The sequence below is a fragment of the Sapajus apella genome, unplaced genomic scaffold (assembly GCF_009761245.1).
Source record: "Sapajus apella isolate SASKATOON/1434 unplaced genomic scaffold, GSC_monkey_1.0 scaffold130, whole genome shotgun sequence".
Lineage (NCBI taxonomy): Eukaryota > Metazoa > Chordata > Mammalia > Primates > Cebidae > Sapajus > Sapajus apella.
The window spans coordinates 1,462,257-1,481,476 of NW_022437070.1; the positions used below are offsets into that span (position 1 = coordinate 1,462,257).

A 19,220-nucleotide genomic window follows, 5' to 3' on the forward strand; every position below is an offset into this window, starting at 1 on the left:
CCATGTTGGCCAGGCTGGTCTCGAACTCCTGACCTCAAGTGATCTTCCCACCTCAGCTTCCCAAAGTGCTTGGGTTACAGACGTAAACCCCTGAGCCCGGTTATAAGTCCTTTCTATGGAGGTTGGAGTCCAGGTCCAGAGATGATAATCCACCTGCCCCAGCTTATACAGGGAGCGGGTGTGGGCGTGGAGCAGGCCTGTCTATCCACTTCGGGGCACCTCGGTTTCCTTATGATCATAATCTAGTATTTAGCTTACTGGGCGGCTTTGAGGATTAAGCCGTTCCCTCTGAAAAGCAATTTAGCTCGGGCCTTGAAATCAAGCCCAGAAGAAATGTCACTACGATTGCCATTGCTGTAGCTGTTGCTATTGTTATTTGGGCAGATACAATTTAAAAACAAAGCACCTTCCAGGTGTTTTGAGTTTTTTTTTTTTTTTTTTAATCCTCTCAGTAACCATGTTTTAAATCACCATAAAGCAGAATAAGGGTTGTCTGGGAGGCTAAAAGCAGGTTAAGGTGATGGATGAATGAGCTTGGGATTTCCCTTTGGGGTGATGAAAATGTTCTGGAATTGGGTAGTAGTGAGGGTTGCTCAACAGTACCAGTACACTCAATGTCACTGAATTGTAACTTTGAATGATGAAAATGGGAACTTTTATGTTATATGTATCTTACTGCAATTAAAAAAAATAATAGTAAGTAGGCAGATCGAGGTGGTTCTGACCAGGAATCCCAGCATTTTGGGAGGCTAAGGCGGGAGGATCCTGTGAGCCCAAGAGTTCAAGACCAGCCAGGGCAACATATCGAGACTCCGTTTCTACAAATAATCATTAAAAAAAAATTAGCCAGGTGCTGGCTGGGCGTGGTGGCTCACACCTGTAATCCCAACACTTTGGGAGGCTAAGGTAGGTGGATTACCTGAGTTCAGGAGTTTGAGACCAGCCTGGCTAACATGGTGAAACCCCATCCCTACTAATAATACAAAAATTAGCCAGGCATGGTGGTGGGCGCCTGTAATCCCGGCTATTTGGGAGGCTGAGGCACGAGAATTGCTTGAACCCAGGAGGCGGAGGTTGCAGTGAGCTGAGATGGCGCCACTGCACCCCAGCCTGGGTGACAGAGCGAGACTCTGTCTCAAAAACAAACACACAAACAAAAAAATAGCTGGATGTGGTGGTGTATGCCTGTAGTCCCAGCCGCTCACAAGGCTGAGGTGGGAGAATCCCTTGAGCCTGCAGGGAGTGGTGATCACACCCCTGTACTCCAGCCTGAGCAACAGAGTGAGGCCCTGTCTCAAAAAAAAAAAATGTGGTACTGAAAAAAAAAAAAAGTGAGGTAAGGATTTAGAAACTTTTCTAGCAGTCTTGCAGAGTAATTATTATATTGATTGAATTTAATAATTTTAAAAAGTTGGCTGGGCACGGTGGCTCGTGCCTGTAATCCCAGCACATTGGGAGGCTGAAGTGGGTGGATCTCCTGAGGTCAGGTGTTTGAGACCAGCCTGGCCAATGTGGTGAAATTCCATCTCTACTAAAAATGGAAAAACTAGCCTGGTATGGTAGTGCACATTTGTAGTCCAAGCTACTCAGGAGGCTGAGGCATGAGAATGGCTTGAACCTGGGAGGCAGAGGTTGCAGTGAGCCGAGATGGTCGCTCCTATCTGGCCAACAGAGCAAGACTCTGTCTCAAAAAAAAAAAAAAAAAGAAAAAAGTCCATTTGTTAAAAGCACAACACAACAGGTTGACAGACATCAGATTGGGACCTGCCTTTGTCACCAAGCCTGGCCAGACCTTGGCCAACCCTGCGACCCCCAACAGAGGATGGTGAGGAAGGGATGGGGGGGTCTGGAGAAGAGCATTGAGGGGTGCTCACCTCCTTTCTCTGTGTTACTCCGAAGGTGGGTCATTCCTGCCCGTCTGACCTCTGAGGGCTCTCTGGGTAGCAAGGCAGAGCCAAGCATTGGAGCCACAGCCTCCTTGCCTGGGAGGGTGCAGCTCTCATTCCCATTTTTTCAGTGAGGACTAAGAGGAGGTGAGGACGCGCCGCGGAAGCTGGGGTTCTCAGGCTCTTGGCCTCCAGGCCTGACATTGCACTGTTCGTTGCAGACCCCTCCCCTCACCCCACCTCTGACCTGGGTGTCTACGCTAACAGGCCAGGGGTTTTCAGACAATGCCCCCGTCAACCCCTTGTCCCTCAGGGGTGATTTGGAAATACCTCCTAGCTGGGATCCTGGCCCCTGACTGCCCAAGTTCATCCTCTCTGCCAGGTGCCCGGGTCCTGTCCGGAGAGCTCCATCTGGCAGTCACTGCCAGCCTTGCAAAGCTCCCAGGGCTCAGGCGCCCCTGGAGGCTCCAGGCCTGTCCCCATGCTCCCACTCCCCTGCAGGCCTTGGCTGAGGCCACATCAGATGGTTGCGGTTTCCCCAGCGAAGCCATGACAGTTTGGGCCCCCACGTCTTTGCTTATTGAACTCACTCTTCCTGGAACCGTTTTTTCCTTTTCCATCTCTTGAAAACACCCTTACCCTTCAAATTCTTTCTTACGCTTTTCCTCCTTGTAGATGCAACCACTCCTCTCTTGACTGGCCCTCAGCACTTTTTTGGGTCCACGATGGCATTGGCCTAGCCTCCCATGGACATGTGTCTGCTCGCCCACTTTGCAGGGTCTTGTTGAGGGCCTGTTGTATATCAGCGCTTGTCCCTGCGATGTTGGGGGATATGGCAGTGACAGAGGTGGACCTGGTCGTAGTTCAGTGGGGAAGACAGCCCTGTCCTCAGAGTGGGAAGGAAGCAGGGTGGAAGGGTGTCTAGGCAGGAGGGCTTCTAGGAGGAGGGGATGGCTGAGTAGGGACCTGAGTTTTAGAAGAAAGTGAGCCAAGTTGAGGGAAGTGTTTCTGGCCAGGTGCAGTGGCTCACGCCTGTAATCCCAGCACTTTGGGAGGCCGAGGTGGATGGATCACAAGGTCAGGAGTTCGAGACCAGCCTGACCAACATGGTGAAACCCCATCTCTACTAAAAATAAAAAAATTTAGCCAAGCATGGTGTCGCACGCCTGTAGTCCCAGAGACTCAGGAGGCTGAGGCAGGAGACTTGCTTGAACCTGGAGGCGGAGGTTGCAGTGAGCCAAGATCGCACCATTGCACTCCAGCCTGGTGACAGAGTAAGACTCTGTCTCCAAAAAAAAAAAAAAAAAAAATTAGCTAGGCATAGTGGCATGCACCTGTAGTCCCAGCTAGTTAGGAGGCTGAGGCAAGGAGAATCACTTGAACCTGGAAGGCAGAGGTTGCAGTGAGGCGAGATTGTGCCACTGTTCTCCAGCCTGGGCAACAGGGTGAGACTCTGTCGCAAAAAAAAAAAAAAAAAAAAAAAAGAGAAGCGTTTCTGTCGTGCTTACATTTCCAACTCGAGCGTCTAATGCCTCCCTTCTTCGGCCTCCTGTAAATTCATTAACTCAACATACTTTCCCTTGAGCCTGCTCTGGTCTGGACCCGAGGCTGCCTTGGGCCCACTGGAAATATAGTGGTGACTGACATAGCCTTGGCCCTACCTCAATCACGATCCACTTGGGTGATTGAATAATCACATAAAAACGTGTTACAAAGGTTGGGTGCAGTGGCTCATGCCTGTAATCCTATTTGGGGAGGCCGAGGCGGGTGGATTGCTTGAACCTAGGAGTTCAAGAGCAGCCTGGGCGATATGGTGAAACCTCTTCTCTACAGATAATCAAAAAATTAGCTGGGTGTGGTGGTGCATGCCTAAAGTCCCATCGACTTGGGAGGTTGAGGTGGGAGGATTGCTTGGGTCTGGGAGGTTGGCGCTGCAATGAATTACGATCATGCCACTGCACTCCAACCTGGGCGACAGAGTGAGGCCCTGTCTAAAAAAATGTGTTTCAGTAAGCAGCTGAAATACAAAATTACAAGCTGTACTAAGAGGGCACAGTGCAAAGATCTGTGAAAATATAGACAGTCATCCCTTAGTGTCTTTGGGGGACTGGTTTCAGGACCCTGCTGGGATACCAAAATCTGTGGATGCTCAAGTTCCTTATATACAGTGGTGTCATATTTGCATGTAACCTACATACGTCCTTCTTTATACCTTAACTAATTTCTAGATTACCTATAACACCCAATTCAATGCAAATGCTCTGTAAATAGTTATTACACTGCAGTGTTTTCAAATCTGTATTATTTTATTTATTTATTATTATTATTTTTTGAGATGGAGTCGCTCTCTGTTGCCAGGCTAGAGTGCAGTGCACAATCTTGGCTCACTGCAACCTCCGTCTCCCAGGTTCAAGCAATTCTCTTGCCTCAGCTTCCTGAGTAGCTGGGACTACAGGCACACGCCACCAGGCCCAGCTAATTTTTTATATTTTAGTAGAGATGAGGTTTCACCATGCCAGGATGGTCTCAAGCTCCTGACCTCGTGATCCACCCACCTTGGCCTCCCAAAGTGCTGGGATTACAGGTGTGAGCCACCGCACCCAGCCAACTATTTATTTTTGAGATAGAGTCTTGTTCTGTCACCTGGGCTGGAGTGCAGTGGCGCGATCTTGGCTCACTGCAACCTCCACCTCCCAGGTTCAAGTGATTCTTGGGCCTCAGCCTCCCAAGTAGCTGGCATTACCAGCGCCCACCACACCTGGCTAATTTTATTTTTTTTTTTTTGGGACAGGGTCTTGCTCTGTTGCCCAGACTGGAGTGCAGTGGTTGCCATCTCTGTTCACTGCAACCTCTGCCTCCCATGTTCAGGTGATTCTCCTGCCTCAGCCTCGAAGTACCTGGGATTTCAGTTGCCCACCACTACTGCCCAGCTAATTTTTGTATTTTCAGTAGAGCCAGGGTTTCACTATGTTGGGCAGGCTGGTCTCAAACTCCTGACCTCAAATGATCTACCTGCCTTGGCTTCCCAAAGTGCTGAGGTAACAAGTGTGAGCCACCGTGCCTGGCCTACCCGGCTAATTTTTGTATTTTTAGTAGAGACAGGGTTTCACCATGTTGGTCAGGCTGGTCTCAAACTCCTGACCTCAGGTGATCCACCTGCCGTAGCCCCCCGAAGTGCTGGGATGACAGGTTGGCCTGTTTTGAATTTTTTTTATCTGCAGTTAGCTAAAACCAGCAGACACAGGGTGACTGCTCCGGGTGTCTGCCCTAGTCTGGGGTGGGGCTCAGGAAGTGATATGCTGTGAACTGGGGACTCCAGGGGACTTGATTCATTTATGATTTATTTCTTTTTATTCATTCCCATCTCCCTAGCCCCCGGCCTGACCCACAGATGGGACTTAAACATGTGCACACACCCTCTTGCCATGGGCTGGGCATGGGAGTTGCAGCTCTTCAGGGTCTTCTGTGGTCATTGCCCCACCTGCTGGTCACACTGGGAGTGACACTCAGAAGTGGCCCCAGAGCCATCCTCTGGGAAGTCAGGGGACCCTGAGGGTCCTCAGAGGGCTCTGGTTGGGTGTCTCTGGTATGTCCCCTTGTCTAGTCACTTCCTTAGGGCAGGCTTTGAGCTGGTATAGTCAACCTGCCAGGCTGAACTGGAAATGACTCCCGGTCCAGACATTTCTCTACTTTGGGCTGGAGCCGAGTCCCCTCAGCGCTTGCCCAGGGGCCATTAGAAGCTGAGTGCGGTCTATGTGTTTTTGATTAATAAAAATTAGGAAAGAGAAGTCATGATTATTTAATAATGTAGCCAGTCTGGGAGTAAAAGTCTTTCAAAAACATAGGGCCCAAGGGGGAAACTGCTGATAGGCAGCTGAGAAGTATGGGTACCGGATGCAGTAGGAGAAGGCTTGGGGGTTGCGATCCGAGTGCGCTGGGCTCTGAGACCCGGCTCAGCTGCTTCCAAGAAGCGTGGTGTGCTGCCAGAGGCTTCACCTGCCCAGCCTCCACTCTACTGCCAGATTTCTCCAGCGACTCCTGTCGGCATGCCCGGGGCAGGTGTACCTTGAGCAGGTGCTGCATTTTAGTATGAGTCAATCCAGCCTGGGTGTGAACTAAGTGAGATGATGTCTGTAAAGAGTTTGGCACAGCCGGGCGTGGTGGCTCACGCCTGTAATCCTAGCACTTTGGGAGGCCAAGGCAGGCAGATTGCCTGAGCTCAGAAGTTCGAGACCACCCTGGGCAACATGGTGAAACCCCATCTCTACTAAAATACAAAAGAAATTAGCTGGGCATGGGCTGGGCTCAGTGGCTCTTACCTGTAATCCCAACACTTTGGGAGGCTGAGGCGGGCAGATCATGAGGTCAAGAGATCGAGACCAGCCTAGGCAACATGGTGAAACCTCGTCTCTACTAAAAATACAAAAATTAGCCGGGCATGGTGGCAGGTGCCTGTAATCCCAGCTACTCGGGAGGCTGAGGCAAAAGAATCGCTTGAACCTGGGAGGAGGAGTCTGCAGTGAGCCGAGATCACGCCATTGCACTCCATCCTGGAGGACAGAGCAAGGCTCTGTCTCAAAAATAAATAAATAAAATTAAATAAAAATATAAAAATTAGTCAGGTGTGGTGGCGGGCTCCTTTAATTTCAGCTACTGGGTAGGCTGAGGCAGGAGAATCGCTTGACCTTGGAAGGGGGAGGTTGCAGTGAGCTGAGATCGAACCACTGCACTCCAGCCTGGGCTCCATCTTAAAAAAAAAAAAAAAAAAAAAAAGGCTCACACCTGTAATCCCAGCACTTTGGGAGGCTGATGCAGGTGGATCACCTGAGGTCAGGAGTTTGAGACCAGCCAGGCCAATATGGAGAAACCCTGTCTCTGCTAAAAATACAAAAATTTGCCAGGCGTGGTGGTACGCCCCTGTAATGCCAGCTGCTAGGGAGGTTGAGGCAAGAGAATTGCCTGAACCTGGGAGGCAGAGGTTGTAGTGAGCCAAGGTAGCGCCATTGTACTCCAGCCTGGGCAACAGAGTGAGACTCCGTCTAAAAAAAAAAGAAAGTTTGGCACAACCCAAGTTAGTGGCTATTTATATAGTCTTCCTTAACAGGTTATTATCATTTGCCATTTTGCAGACCTGTAAACGGAGGCCGAGTGAAGTGAAATCGCTGCTCCAAGGTTACTGATGTGGCAGAGATGGCCTCTTGAGACTTAGTGAACATGAAGACTCTCTAGTGAGTGAGTCTCAAACTGGAATTTGAGCTCAATTCTGCGGACACCATAGCCCATCTTTGACTCAACTATAGACCAGAGTTTTCCCCAGGCACCCTGACTGCTAAGGGGGCAGCTCCCATTTCAGACCCCACCACTGTTATGCCAACCTCGGCCTGGCCTCCCTACTGGCTCTCGCCTTCCTGAAATCCGTCTGTTTTGTTTTTTTTTTTGTTTTTTTTGAGACAGAGTCTTGCTCTGTTGCCAGGCTGGAGCGCAGTGGCGCAATCTCGGCTCACTACAACCTCTGCCTCCCGGGTTCAAGCAATTCTTCCACCGCAGCCTCCCAAGTAGCTGGGACTATAGGTGCATGCCAAATGCCTGGCTAAGTTTTGCATTTTTAGTAGACGGGGTTTCACCATGTTGGCCAGGATAGTCTCGATCTCTTGACCTCGTGATCCACCCGCCTCGGCCTGAAATCCGTCTGTTTTTAAACTACCATTTACCCTAAAGCCCAGCCTTTGGGTGCCTGGACTCCCCAGGGTCAGATCTGATTCAGACTCCAACTGTGTCACTTTCTACTTTGTAACCTTGCAGTAGCTGACTTCACTCCTCTAGGCCTCGGTTTCCTGGTCAGCGAGATGGGAACTAATAGCATCCAGCCCAAGTGGTTGCTTTATGGCTTTGACAAGCTCATGGATGCAGAGCTTTGAAGGCAGCTGTGAAGCAGGAGGCTTGGAACCTTTGCATCCATGAGCTCATCGAAGCAGGAAGCACCCAGCCAATGGCGACGGATGCTCACTTTCTGAGCACCAGAATGCTAAGGCAGGTGGTTGTGCCCAGACCCCAAGTTCTTGTCCACTGCACTCTACCGTCTTCACTGTACCACCAAATGCTGAGCCACAATCAGGTGGGAGGAAAAGCGGGGACAGAAGCTGGGGCTCTGGAAAATGGCCTGCTACTCCCAACATTGGGTTGGGCCAGGCTTCTCCTGCCCTCTGAGGCTAAGTGGAGATGAGTGGAAGGACCTCTTTATTTCACTGACTTCTGTCTCTGCTCCACCCTTGCCCAGCTCGTATGGTTGTGTGAGAAGCCCAGAAGTTAAAGACGATGCTTATTAATCTCTCATTCCCCATTCCTCCGACGGAGAATATGAAAAGCCGCTGAGAATTCCGACCTATCCCTCCACTATAGCCCCACTGGACTGGGAGGGTCTTGCTGTGTTGCCCAGACTAGTCTCAAACTCTTGGGATCAAGCAATCCTCCTGCCTCAGCCTCCCAAGTACGGGGATTACAGGCATGTTACTCGGCCCGGTTAAGGAGGCCTTTCTTCTTTACATCCCCACTTGTCATGAGGAAGTTGAGCTTTCTGTGGTTTGTAATTTGGCTGTGACCACACAGTGGTTAATACTCTGCCTTGTGTGGTTTGCAATTGTTTTGGGCTTTTGTTTCAAATCTTCAAGGCCAGAGTCCCATGCCCGCCTTGTGAGCTCAGGACTGTGCCTTTCTCACCACTGCAGATCCAAACTTGGCATGTTTTGGCTGCCTGTGAGACTAAAACAGTGAATGCCACCCCTCTCCCCAAGCACTGAGAGGCTCAGCCACTGCAGGGCCCGCCCCTGCCTTCCTCTCTTCATCCAGCTGGGCCCCATGCTGCTCGGGGCTGTTGCCCAGCCTTGCTGGATTTCCTTTGGTTCCTCAGTGTCTGGGCTCCTCTTGCCTCAGGTCTTCCATACAGGCCATCCCCTCCAACTGGAATGCCCTTCCTTCCCCTACCCAGCTGGGGGACAGCCCATCTTTCAGGTCTCAGCTCAGTCCTGCTACCTGACCCCTTCTCTATGGGCTCCTGTGGCACGATGGGCCTGCCTCGGACAGAGCCTTCTCGGTCCTAGAGCCTTCTCAGTCCTGTCCTTACAGTCCATTTGCGCGACTATCTCTACGGCAGGATCCTGCCCTTGGCGACCTTGAGGTCTAGTTGGGATCAGAACTGTGATTCTGAGGCGCCCACTGGGCTGCACTGACTGGACACAGCTTTAGAGCCAGCTTGGAGGAGGGGCTCTTCCACATCTGAGCCAAAGGAGTCTGTGCAGGGGTGGGGGGAGGGGGGCAGGGCCAGAAACTGAGACAGGATGGGAGGAGCCAAGTCAGGTAGTCACTGTATTTTATTGGAAAACATTGATATATATTTTTCTTCACAGCTTGAACTGAACACAATATTGCCCGGTTTAAAAAAAACAAAACCAAAACATTCCAAAAATGTCCACAGCCTCACGCCTACCTGCCCTTACCCTCAGCTCTTGGCTGGGTCTCCCACTATGCCCTGTCCCTCCCTCCCTCAGAGGCTGGGTGCCAGAGGGTGGATGAGAAGAGATTCTCAAAGCTGGGCAGGTCCCAGGAAAAGCCACTTGATCGACCTGGGCAGTGAGGGGAAAGTGGGGAGGGGGGTTAGGTGGTGGTGGGAGCCAGATGAAATGAACAGAAAAAGGAAAAAAACCCAGACGACTGAACTGCCCACATTGACTTACTTGTCCCAGAGGCGAAAGTCAGAAGCAAGGGCACGGATCATGCTCTCCGCTGCAGAGTATGGGGGCAGGCAGGTGGGCGAGGGGAGAGGCAGGGGAGAGGAGGGCACAGAGCACAGATGTGAGGAAGCGGCACCAAGTCACCACGGAGAAGTGGGAGGTGCTGGCGGACCAGGAAGCAGAGGCTGCCGTCGCTGCCGTCCCCTGGGCAGCTGGCCGACAAGACTGTTTTATTGCAGGTGCGTTCTCTTGAAAGTGTGGTGGGGCCCATCTCCATCTTCTCTCTCCCCACCCTTTAGCTAGCCCGGCATGGTTTTGGACAAAATGAAAGTTTTAAGGGCCGTAGAGGGGAAAGAAAAGAAAAAAAGAACCAGCACATTACAAAGCGACCATCCCCACACCCATTCCTAGGATGGGCCCTCAGGGTGGTGGGTGCTAGTGAGGAGGGAGCGGCATGGGATGTTAGCACCAAGTATTTACAGAACAGCTCGCGAGCGCTTCAGGAACGCGGGCAAGTCCAATTTGCAGAGTGGCCAAATGAGCAGTCCCCACCCAGCCAAACCTCAGAAAGCCAATTGGATGGTTTCAAAACAGCAGCCAGCGGGATGTGAGTGTTGCCCACTGTCAGTCCCCTTCTGTGAGTCGGCCCCCTCGACCCCCTCCTGGGCCACATCCAGTCAATGCCACAATTCCTCAACGCCCCCTCAAGTCCATCTGGAATGCCTCTCTTGGCACCCCTGCCCCAACAGGCTGCTGGGATCTGCACACAGAGTCACAGGGCTGGGTGCATGCAACAGCAAAGGGCATGCTCTTCTGCCTGGGGGAGGGTCTCTTGTCCCTCCCAGCAGGTCCCAGGACAGGGCTGGCAGCCACCCCAGCACCCAAAATAAGATGACAAACAGGAGGAAACAAACCAAAATGGATGAGAGCCACCCGGGCTGGAGGAGGGCAGAGGCTCCCCAAGGGGAACTGAGGAGGGCTTCATCTTATGAATGCATCAGGCTTTGGAAGACATGGATGGAAGAGGCAAGGGCAAAAGGAAGAGATGAGAGGGCATGGAGGGAGACTCAGGGAAGAAGGAGAAAGAGCAATCATGCAGCTTGGGACAAATCTTTTGTTGCTTTATCAGATTCTCAGTCAATCAATTGGTGTTTGCTAGAACCGGGGTACGCAGGGGAGTGTTGAAGAGAGAGTGCGCGCGCGAGAAGAGAGAGATCAAGAGAATGGGCATCGCCAGCTGCCCAGGGGGCCTTCACTTTGCAGTCATCATCTGTACAAACTCTGCGGAGTGAAGCAGAGAAAGAGGAGGTCAGGTGGGCAGGCTGAGTGGTGACTGGCCCTCCCCAACATGAGGGATCTGGGGGCTTGTTCCTGAAGCTTCAATTCTCTTCTTGTCCTGGAGATCAAGCCTGATCTTGACTCACCTTCATAATTGACCTGGCCATCTCCATCGATATCAGCCTCTCTAATCATCTCATCCACCTCCTCATCGGTCAGCTTCTCCCCCAGGTTCGTCATTACATGACGAAGCTCTGCAGCGCTGATGTAGCCATTCCCATCCTGGAGGTTGGGGATAAAGGCTTTCACTAGGCACTTCTCCCAGCAGGGAGAGAGGCAGTGAGAGGGGTGGCTGTCATCACCATCCCTCAGCAGTGAGCACAGTGAGGGAGGCTGCCTGAGGTGGCAGAGCAGGTTGGCAGCGAGGCTGGCACCGGGACCTGGGTCTCCTGGAAGTGGTAGCTCTGTGGCTCCATTTCCGTCTGCCTGCCTGAAGGCTGGCGTCAGTCTCAGAACTGTCCCTGGAGAGGGCTGCTTACCTTGTCAAAGACACGGAACGCCTCTCGGATCTCCTCCTCACTGTCTGTGTCCTTCATCTTTCTGGCCATCATGGTCAGGAACTCTGGGAAGTCAATGGTCCCGTTCCCTGGAAGGTGGGGAAAGGATGGGGGAATCACCCTGGGCCCTGACAGATACAGACTCATCCATAGCCCTGAGGGAGGCTCCCTGCAGTCACTTGGGGTGACCAGGAGCAGGGCTGCCCAGCGCTCTGTGGGGCTCACCATCTGCGTCCACCTCATTGATCATGTCCTGCAGCTCTGCTTCAGTGGGGTTCTGCCCCAGGGATCTCATCACAGTCCCCAACTCCTTGGTGGTGATAGTGCCATCTCCATCCTTGTCAAAGAGGGAGAAGGCCTCCTTGAACTCTGGGGGAAGAAGGGGAAGGAGTCAGAGGTCACAAGGCCCACAGGAGAATCCTTACCTATGGATGCTGGACTCCTTCCTTGGTGGAAGACCAAGGGCATCAGTCTCACCTAAAGAAACTGAGACAGACTTCAAGTCCCACGCAACCAGCTCTTTCTCCTCAGTGCTCAGGGCAGAGCCCTTCCAACCTTCATTCAACAGTTATTGAACATCTACACCGTGGCAGGTAAAGCTATTTCTCTCACCAGCCAGTGAAGACAGTAGGGACAAATGGCTGACAGCTGTCCTTAGATTATTCTACATTTCTGTTTGGTCTCTGGCTTTGGCTTCTCCCTTAAATGATGAAAGGGACCAAAGTCATGGAGTGAATGAGAGCTGAAAGGACTCTTCATCTGAGTGTGTTAGCCAAGGTCAGTTGGCTGGGATGAGGAGGGGGAGGCTACAGAATGCCCCTGGCTGGCCTGAAGAGGAAATGCAGGCATCCACTCCCTTTTGCCTGGTGCTGCCAGCCTTCTTCCCTGCCGTGGGTGCTACCGGCTTCCAGAGGAGCTGAGCCACTGTGCTAAGCGTGGGGGTGGTCGGCAGCAGAACATGGCTGACGGACGGTGCGTGGGGTGGGTGGGGGGATGGAAGGCGAGGGGACGGCTGCCAAGCCAGGAGGATGAGGAGCTAGCAGTGCTGAGTGGGAAGGCCACAGCTGGGGCCGCATCAGGAGCAGGGAGAGAAGCACATGGCTCTTGCCCTCCCACCGGGCCCATTTTGGCACCTGGTGCTCCCCTACCCCCAAGCCCTCAAAGAACAGATGCCTAGCAGCCTATTCCCAGAGGGCGTGGGCTGGGGTGAGGCAGTGGGCAGTTTGCTAATGGGGACAGGGTGAAAAGCAGACTGTTTATGTTTATGCACAAGGCCAGAGAGTTGGGAGCTGGGTGGCAGGTGCATTGGGAGGGACATGCACAGCTGGGCAGCTGTGGCCCTGAGCCTCTGGGCCCTAAGGATATGGCAAGAGTCTCTTTGGGGAGGCTGGCACCTCTCTGGGCTGAGGCCTTGTTGTTCTTGGAGAGGGAAGGGAGTGGGTCATGTGGGCACCCTGAGCTCATTATCACTAAACCAGGCCATCCTCTGGCTTTTCTTGGGGGTCTCCATAGCCACCTGGGGACAAAATTTTGAAGGTGCAAAGGTGACTCTGTGTTGGGGGTTGGGGGGAGAAAGGAGAGAAGGCAAGTCCATTCCTGCCTCCTCCCACTGAAGCTGGGCCTTCAGTACTTGTCACATAGCTGGCTGAACCTGACAGCAAAGCTGGGGACTGAGTAGCTGGTGGGGAGCAGAGGCCCATTCTCTGGATTGCTCCTCTGCTCTACTGTGTGCTGGCCCCTGGCTATGAAAATAAACCAAAAGTTGCTCTTTGTCTCGGGCAGCTCAGTTTGCGGGGGGTGAGCACAGATACGTGATTACATAATAGTTCCTGTAGCTGACCCTTCTGGGGTTTTGGAAAGGCTAGAAAAATGAATTAGATGGGATCCAGGGATTTCTTCTAGCTTGCTGAAAGAGATGATCGTTTATTTGTTTAGCCTATGTTCTAGGCACTCTAGGCTATAGCAGGGACCAACAAAACCAAGTCCCAAACCCATGGAACTCACATCTAGTGACAGGAGATACAACAGGTGAAGGCATAAGAAAACAATTTCTGACAGCAGAAGTGCGAGTGACCCACTTCCCTGCTTGCTCAAGGGAAGGTCCCAGCTCTGAGCTACAGATCTCAAGAAAGCCTTCCGCTCAGAAAATAAAGAAAATAGCCGGGCGCAGTGGCTCAAGCCTGTAATCCCAGCACTTTGGGAGGCCGAGGCGGGTGGATCACGAGGTCAAGAGATCAAGACCATCCTGGTCAACATGGTGAAACCCCGTCTCTACTAAAAATACAAAAAATCAGCTGGGCATGGTGGCGCGTGCCTGTAATCCCAGCTACTCAGGAGGCTGAGGCAGGAGAATTGCCTGAACCCAGGAGACGGAGGTTGCGGTGAGCCAAGATCGCGCCATTGCACTCCAGCCTGGGTAACAAGAGCGAAACTCCGTCTCAAAAAAAAAAAAAAAAAAAAAAAAAGAAAAGAAAGAAAATAAACTGATGTGAAAGAGAGTAAAGGAAGGCTGTGTACTTGAGATGGGGGTCAGGGAGGGCCTCTCCAAGGGGACATCTGAGCTAAGGGATGAGAAGGATCTGCCCATGCAAAGTGCTGGGGAGGCATTTCCACCAGCAGAACAGGCAGGCGCCGGCACATGCGAAAGGAAGTGCAAAGCGCAGGCAAGTGAAGAGGTGGGAGTGACGAGCCAGCTCCTGGGCGGCTCCTAAAGTGGGACAGGAGCTCCGCAGGCCCACAGGGAGGCAGGGAGCTCACCTTCTAAGCCAATCTAGCTGAAGCTGAGAGAGAGAGCTGGGTTCGTCCTGTAGCCACCAATATCAAGCCCCTAGACGACCCAGGCCCAGGAGAGGAAGACAGCCTTTGGTGTTTGGTAAAGGCCTGTCTCAGGGCCATGGGGCTTGGTGTCATCAGGGCACTGGTGTGCTCTTACACACATTTATCAGCATTCTAGGCACAAGGCATAGTGTTAGGTGACACAAGGGATACACAGGTTCACCTATCAGATGTCACTCCTCAGTGGCCAAGATTTGGCTGGGGATGTGGAGGCTTTCCTGAGCAAAGATGAGGGGGACAGGGTAACACTCACCTGCGATCTGCTCCTCAGTCAGCTGGTCAGCCTGGAAAAGCAAGAAGGGGAAAGTCAGTCACCAGGCTGGACAGCAAGGATGCATCTTCCTCACTTAGCCCAGGCCCCAGGCCCTGGTAAGGCCAGTTCCACATGGCATTCCTGCCCAGCCAGGGAGGAGCACGCCAGAGTCAGGGTCTGAGGCAGAACCAGGGCCTGATGATAAAGTCTGGTGATTCAGAAAGCTGGGTTCCAGGGTGGGCTGGACACTCAGGCCTGCTGGATGCAGGGCCCAGTGAAGCTTCCCAGACCCATGGGCTTCCAATCTCAACTCAGCATGTGGGAGCCACAGGGGCAGGTGAAATGCCTGCCCCAGCCCCAAACCAGCAGCACTGGCATGGCACAGGTTTATATCTCACCAGTGGGAGCCCCAGAGGCTGAGTGAAGGGAGTGGTTGCCCTGGAGGCCTCATCAAGAAGCTCTAGAAGGCTCCAAACTGAAGCAGGCCAGTCCTTGGGTAGGGCAGAGGGATGATGTCAGGGGCTATCTCGGCTAGTTTCTGTGTCACCTATTTGGAGGCGCTTGGCTCAGGCAGAGTTGATCCAGGTGGCAAAAATTCTCCTAACTGGCAGCCCTAAGTTGCTTGAGCGCCTGGAAGAACCCTGGTCAGGCTGGAGGTAGCCGCTCCACCCCCCTGTGCACAGTAGGGGCACAGGGCATCATTCGGTTCTGTTTCTTTTGGGCAGGAGGGACAAACATCAGGGAGAGGACTGCAGCGGGCAGCAGCAGCAGATGACTGAAGTCGGCTTGCACTGCAGTTCTTAACCCTTTCTGGCTTGGCCACTCTGGGGACCGGCCAGTCGGTGCCAGGCAGCCCTTGCTGTATGCGGGGTTTAGGGGTGGGGAGGAGATGCAGGGACTGGCTTCTCCTGCACTGGTGTGCTGGGCATCAGCCAGGCATAGCGATCCTATGGGGCAGGAGCTAGACCATGGGGTGGGGGAGGATCAATCCCAACATTTAGCTTTAACAGCCAAAAGACAAATTTTCCCTGCTTTTTGTTGATGCTGTGAAAAAGGCACTCTTATCCCGGGACCACGGTGGGTCTTCCTTTCCCAGTAAGGGAAAGGGGCTCCAAGACCACAGCAGGTTTTAGTCTTGAGTCTGAGAGCCTCAGAAACGGAAGCAAACTATTATGTGAATTTGCAGTATTCTGCGGAGAGGTTCCAGAGGCTAAGAACAAACCACCGCTGCCTCCCCCACCCCCACCTCTGTCCCAAATATTAACAATCACTGATCTAAAAAAGTTAGAAAAAAACTCCAAAAACAAAAACTAAAGGAAGAGGAACTTGAGGCCAAGCCCCAAATAGGCAGAAAGGGAGGGGTAATCAAAGTGTTGATCGCAGAGGGGAGAGGGCTGAGAGAGGGGGAAAGAGGAAGGTAGAGAAGGAAAACGGCACACATGCACATTCTGGGAAAGTCCAAAGTCTAAAGGGGAGGTGAGGAGGCCAAATGAAGATTCTTCTGCATTGCCTTTAAAAAAAGACAGCGTGGTTGGGCTCTTAAACGCCAACCTGGCTGCCCCAGGCCCATGAGCCCCTTGCTCCACCTGCCCCCCACCTCCCATCAGGGGCAAAGCAGCCTGGGGCCATCCCTTAGGTCCTGACACCTGAGGAAGAGGCTTGGGGAAAGTGAGAAGGGAGGATGGGCTTCTGGTTACTGAGGCCAGGCAATGCCTGGGGAGGGGCAGGGGAGGAACAGAGAGGAAGGCAGCAGTGTGGGGAGGCGGCTGCCATCCCATCTGCTTTTCATTCTTTCCCCTGGCCTAGAATGGAAAAAGCGAGCCTGATCAGGGCCTTCCCACCCCACTGCTCCGCCCTGCAAGAAGTCCAGCTCTCCTGACCTCTGGGCAGCACTGTAAGGGGCTGGGGGTGGGGGCGAGGAGGCTGACAGGCTGCAGACTGCCCTGAGCGGCTCTGAAGGCCAGCGTTTGCCAGTCCCCAAAAAGCTGGAAGCTGCAGATGAGGCACTGCCATGTTCAGTTCTGTCACTGGGTTGCTGCAAATAGGCGTGGCTCTGCATGGAGGGCCTGTCACACACTCTCCCTCCCATGTAGGAGACCCACTTCCCTGCTTCAAGCAGGGAAGGTCCCAGCTCCGAGCTACAGATCTCAAGCAAGGTTGCTGCCCAGAAAACCAATCACCTAAGAAGAGATCATTGATCCTTGCCCAATGTTTCTTCCCTTTCCAGACCTGAAGACTAAGCTTTCAACAAAAACTGTTTCCAAAATAACTCAGACGGTCTCCTGCTTCCTTATCCCTCATCTTAGGCTCCAGCAAGGGGCTGACAAGAAAAAAAAAAAGCATGAGGTGGGGGAGGGAAGAGGGTATGATTTCTCTGCCTTGCCCCAGCCCCCAGCCAATGCCAGAGAGCAGTGTTAGATGAGATCAGAAACCAAGGCCAGGGCCCCTCACCGGGGCCAAGGAGGAGCCACAGAGCTCAGGCCAAAGTCCAAGGCCAGTTAACAGTGACTTGTCCCACCTCTACCTTGCTGATTACAAAGGGAAAGAGAAAGTAGTCCTGGCCAAAGCTCTCGTCCTATTCTGGGTGTAGTCAGCCCGCTAGCGCTTCAGGGCCCCTTTAGCCAGGTTCTGCTGGGGGAAAATGGGGTAGCGGCAAGAGGAGCCATCAGGTCTGTGTCAGCAAGTATGAGATCTGATACACGGCAGCGGCTGCCTGTTCTCCCCAGCCTTGCCAGGGAGGATGGCTGTGCACGGTTGGTTCCCAGGCTCAGCCTGGGGGGGCGGTGGGTGTTGTGGGTGGCAGGGAGTAGGAAAGAACTAGTCTGCTGGTTTTCTCTCAAAGCCCTAGCTGTGAATTAACAGACGCACTCAGTGAGGGTCCTGAATGGAACAAGTGGCCCTTGGGCCGATCAAGGGGTCCCCCCAGAGGCAATCTCTGATCAAGCTCTGCAGCCCCCACCCCGAGGGCACAGGAATAGGCATCTGATTGTCACTGACGCCACACTGTACTGCACTGTCATTTGGCACAAGTGAGGAGGTGCAGCATGGTGTGTGGGGCTGGGGATCATGAGAAAACCGGCGCTCCTGTTGGGAAAAGGCAGCGCTCTTGGCCTGAAACGGACAGCGAGGGGGTGAGGCTTCTAGGCTTGAAAAAGCTGGCTTATTTGAGGCACCCCAAACTTTGATCTCCCATCCCCATTTCATGAGGCTTCAGTGCGCAATAGGGGCCTGAACAGCTCCGCCCACCTGCTCCTACTGCCCAGTGCCTTCCACCCAGCCGGGTTCTTCCTGGGGAAGGGGGATAGCTTCCTCCGGTCCCTGCAGCCCACTCCCAATCCGCACTGAGCCGTCTTTGTCCTGGCCTGTCCCTGGAGACTGGCAGGGTGTTACCCACACCCACCCCCAAACCTAGGCCCACCCTCGCTGCCATTCATTTTCTCCTTCCACTTCACCTCCCAGCCACTCAACCCCAAGTCCTCCCCAACCCCTCACCTTGGAAACCCATCTTCTCGTGGACCCAAACACAACACTCCTAGCCCGTTAAAAAAATCCTTTCTAGTCCAACAGTCTTAACCCACGAGTAACCTCGGAACCTTTCCTAGCTACCTCCAAATTTACCCCAAGGGTCCCTGGCCCCGACCACTGGCAAGCCCCGCTCTCACTATCCCTTTTCACCACCTCCACGACCCCGATCCTTCTCCGTCCCGGAAGCCTTCAAGAGCATCTTCTAACCTCTGCTGCCACCCACCCCAGGGTCTTCCTCCTGTAAACTTGCACCTCACCCTCCTCCTCCTCTGCAGTGCTGGGCTTTGGAGACCACCCTCCCCCACCCTCGGGAGTCTCATCTGTAGAAGTGACCGCCCATCCCTGACCCTCTCCTTTGCCTCCCAGGAGCCCAGGGGCCGCCCCTCCCCGCCCAGGCCCAGCTACTCTCCGCCACCCCATCCAGGGGCAGCCCAGCCTCCCTTCGTCCCCGGTTCCCCGCATCCTCTCAGGACCAAACGCCTCCATCCGGGCCTAAACAGCTCCCCTCCCTAGCCCATCTTTCTTATTCCGTCCCCTGGGGTCCAAACACCTTCATTCTGAGACCTATCGCCCCATCCAGGGTCCAAAATCCTTTTGAGGGGTTCCCTTTGAGGGTTCTGATCCTCCATTCGGGGTTCAAATATCCCCTTTGGGGGCTCAGACACCCATGTGGGGACTTAAATATCCCATATGGTGCTAAAGTCGCTTCTGGAAACCTTTGGGGATCCAGACGTCCCGTTCGGGGTTCAACGGCCCAGACAACGGGGCTAGAAAGGGGTGCCGAGGCTCTCGCCGGCCCGGCCGCCCCCCACTCTGGGCTCCGTCGCCCCCTCAGGGGTCCTGCCGCGCCAAGCCCGCCTCAGAGCTCGCAGCCTCGGCGGCCCCCCAGCCTCACTCACCATGGCGAGGCCCGGGGTGTCCGGAGCACGGGGATCAAGGTTCCTCCGGCGGCGGCAGCAGCTGCAGCAGTTCCAGCTCCGACGCGCGTCCGCGCCTCCACACTCACTGCCCGCAACGCGCGCCGCCGCAGCCGCCGCCGCCGCCCGCCCCAACGGTCCCTCAACGGCCGCCGCGCGCGCCCCGCCTCACTCGGCCCGCCCCGCCCCGCCCCGCCCGGCCCGCGTGCCGCCGCACTGCGGCTCCCACGGATCCCTCCGCG

The 19,220-nt window shown here is 53.8% G+C and overlaps 1 protein-coding gene across 1 annotated transcript; it reads right to left on the minus strand.

Moving 5' to 3' along the window:
• Window positions 1-9,235: 9,235 nt before the first annotated feature.
• Window positions 9,236-19,157, minus strand: CALM3 (calmodulin 3). Its single transcript, XM_032262562.1, has 6 exons — window positions 18,961-19,157; window positions 14,537-14,567; window positions 11,674-11,817; window positions 11,431-11,537; window positions 11,038-11,173; window positions 9,236-10,894 (listed from the first exon to the last, which is right to left on the minus strand). Exons 1-6 carry the CDS (start codon window positions 18,961-18,963, stop codon window positions 10,866-10,868), a joined length of 450 nt encoding a protein of 149 aa, XP_032118453.1. The 5' UTR covers window positions 18,964-19,157; the 3' UTR covers window positions 9,236-10,865.
• Between the last annotated feature and the right edge of the window lie 63 nt (window positions 19,158-19,220).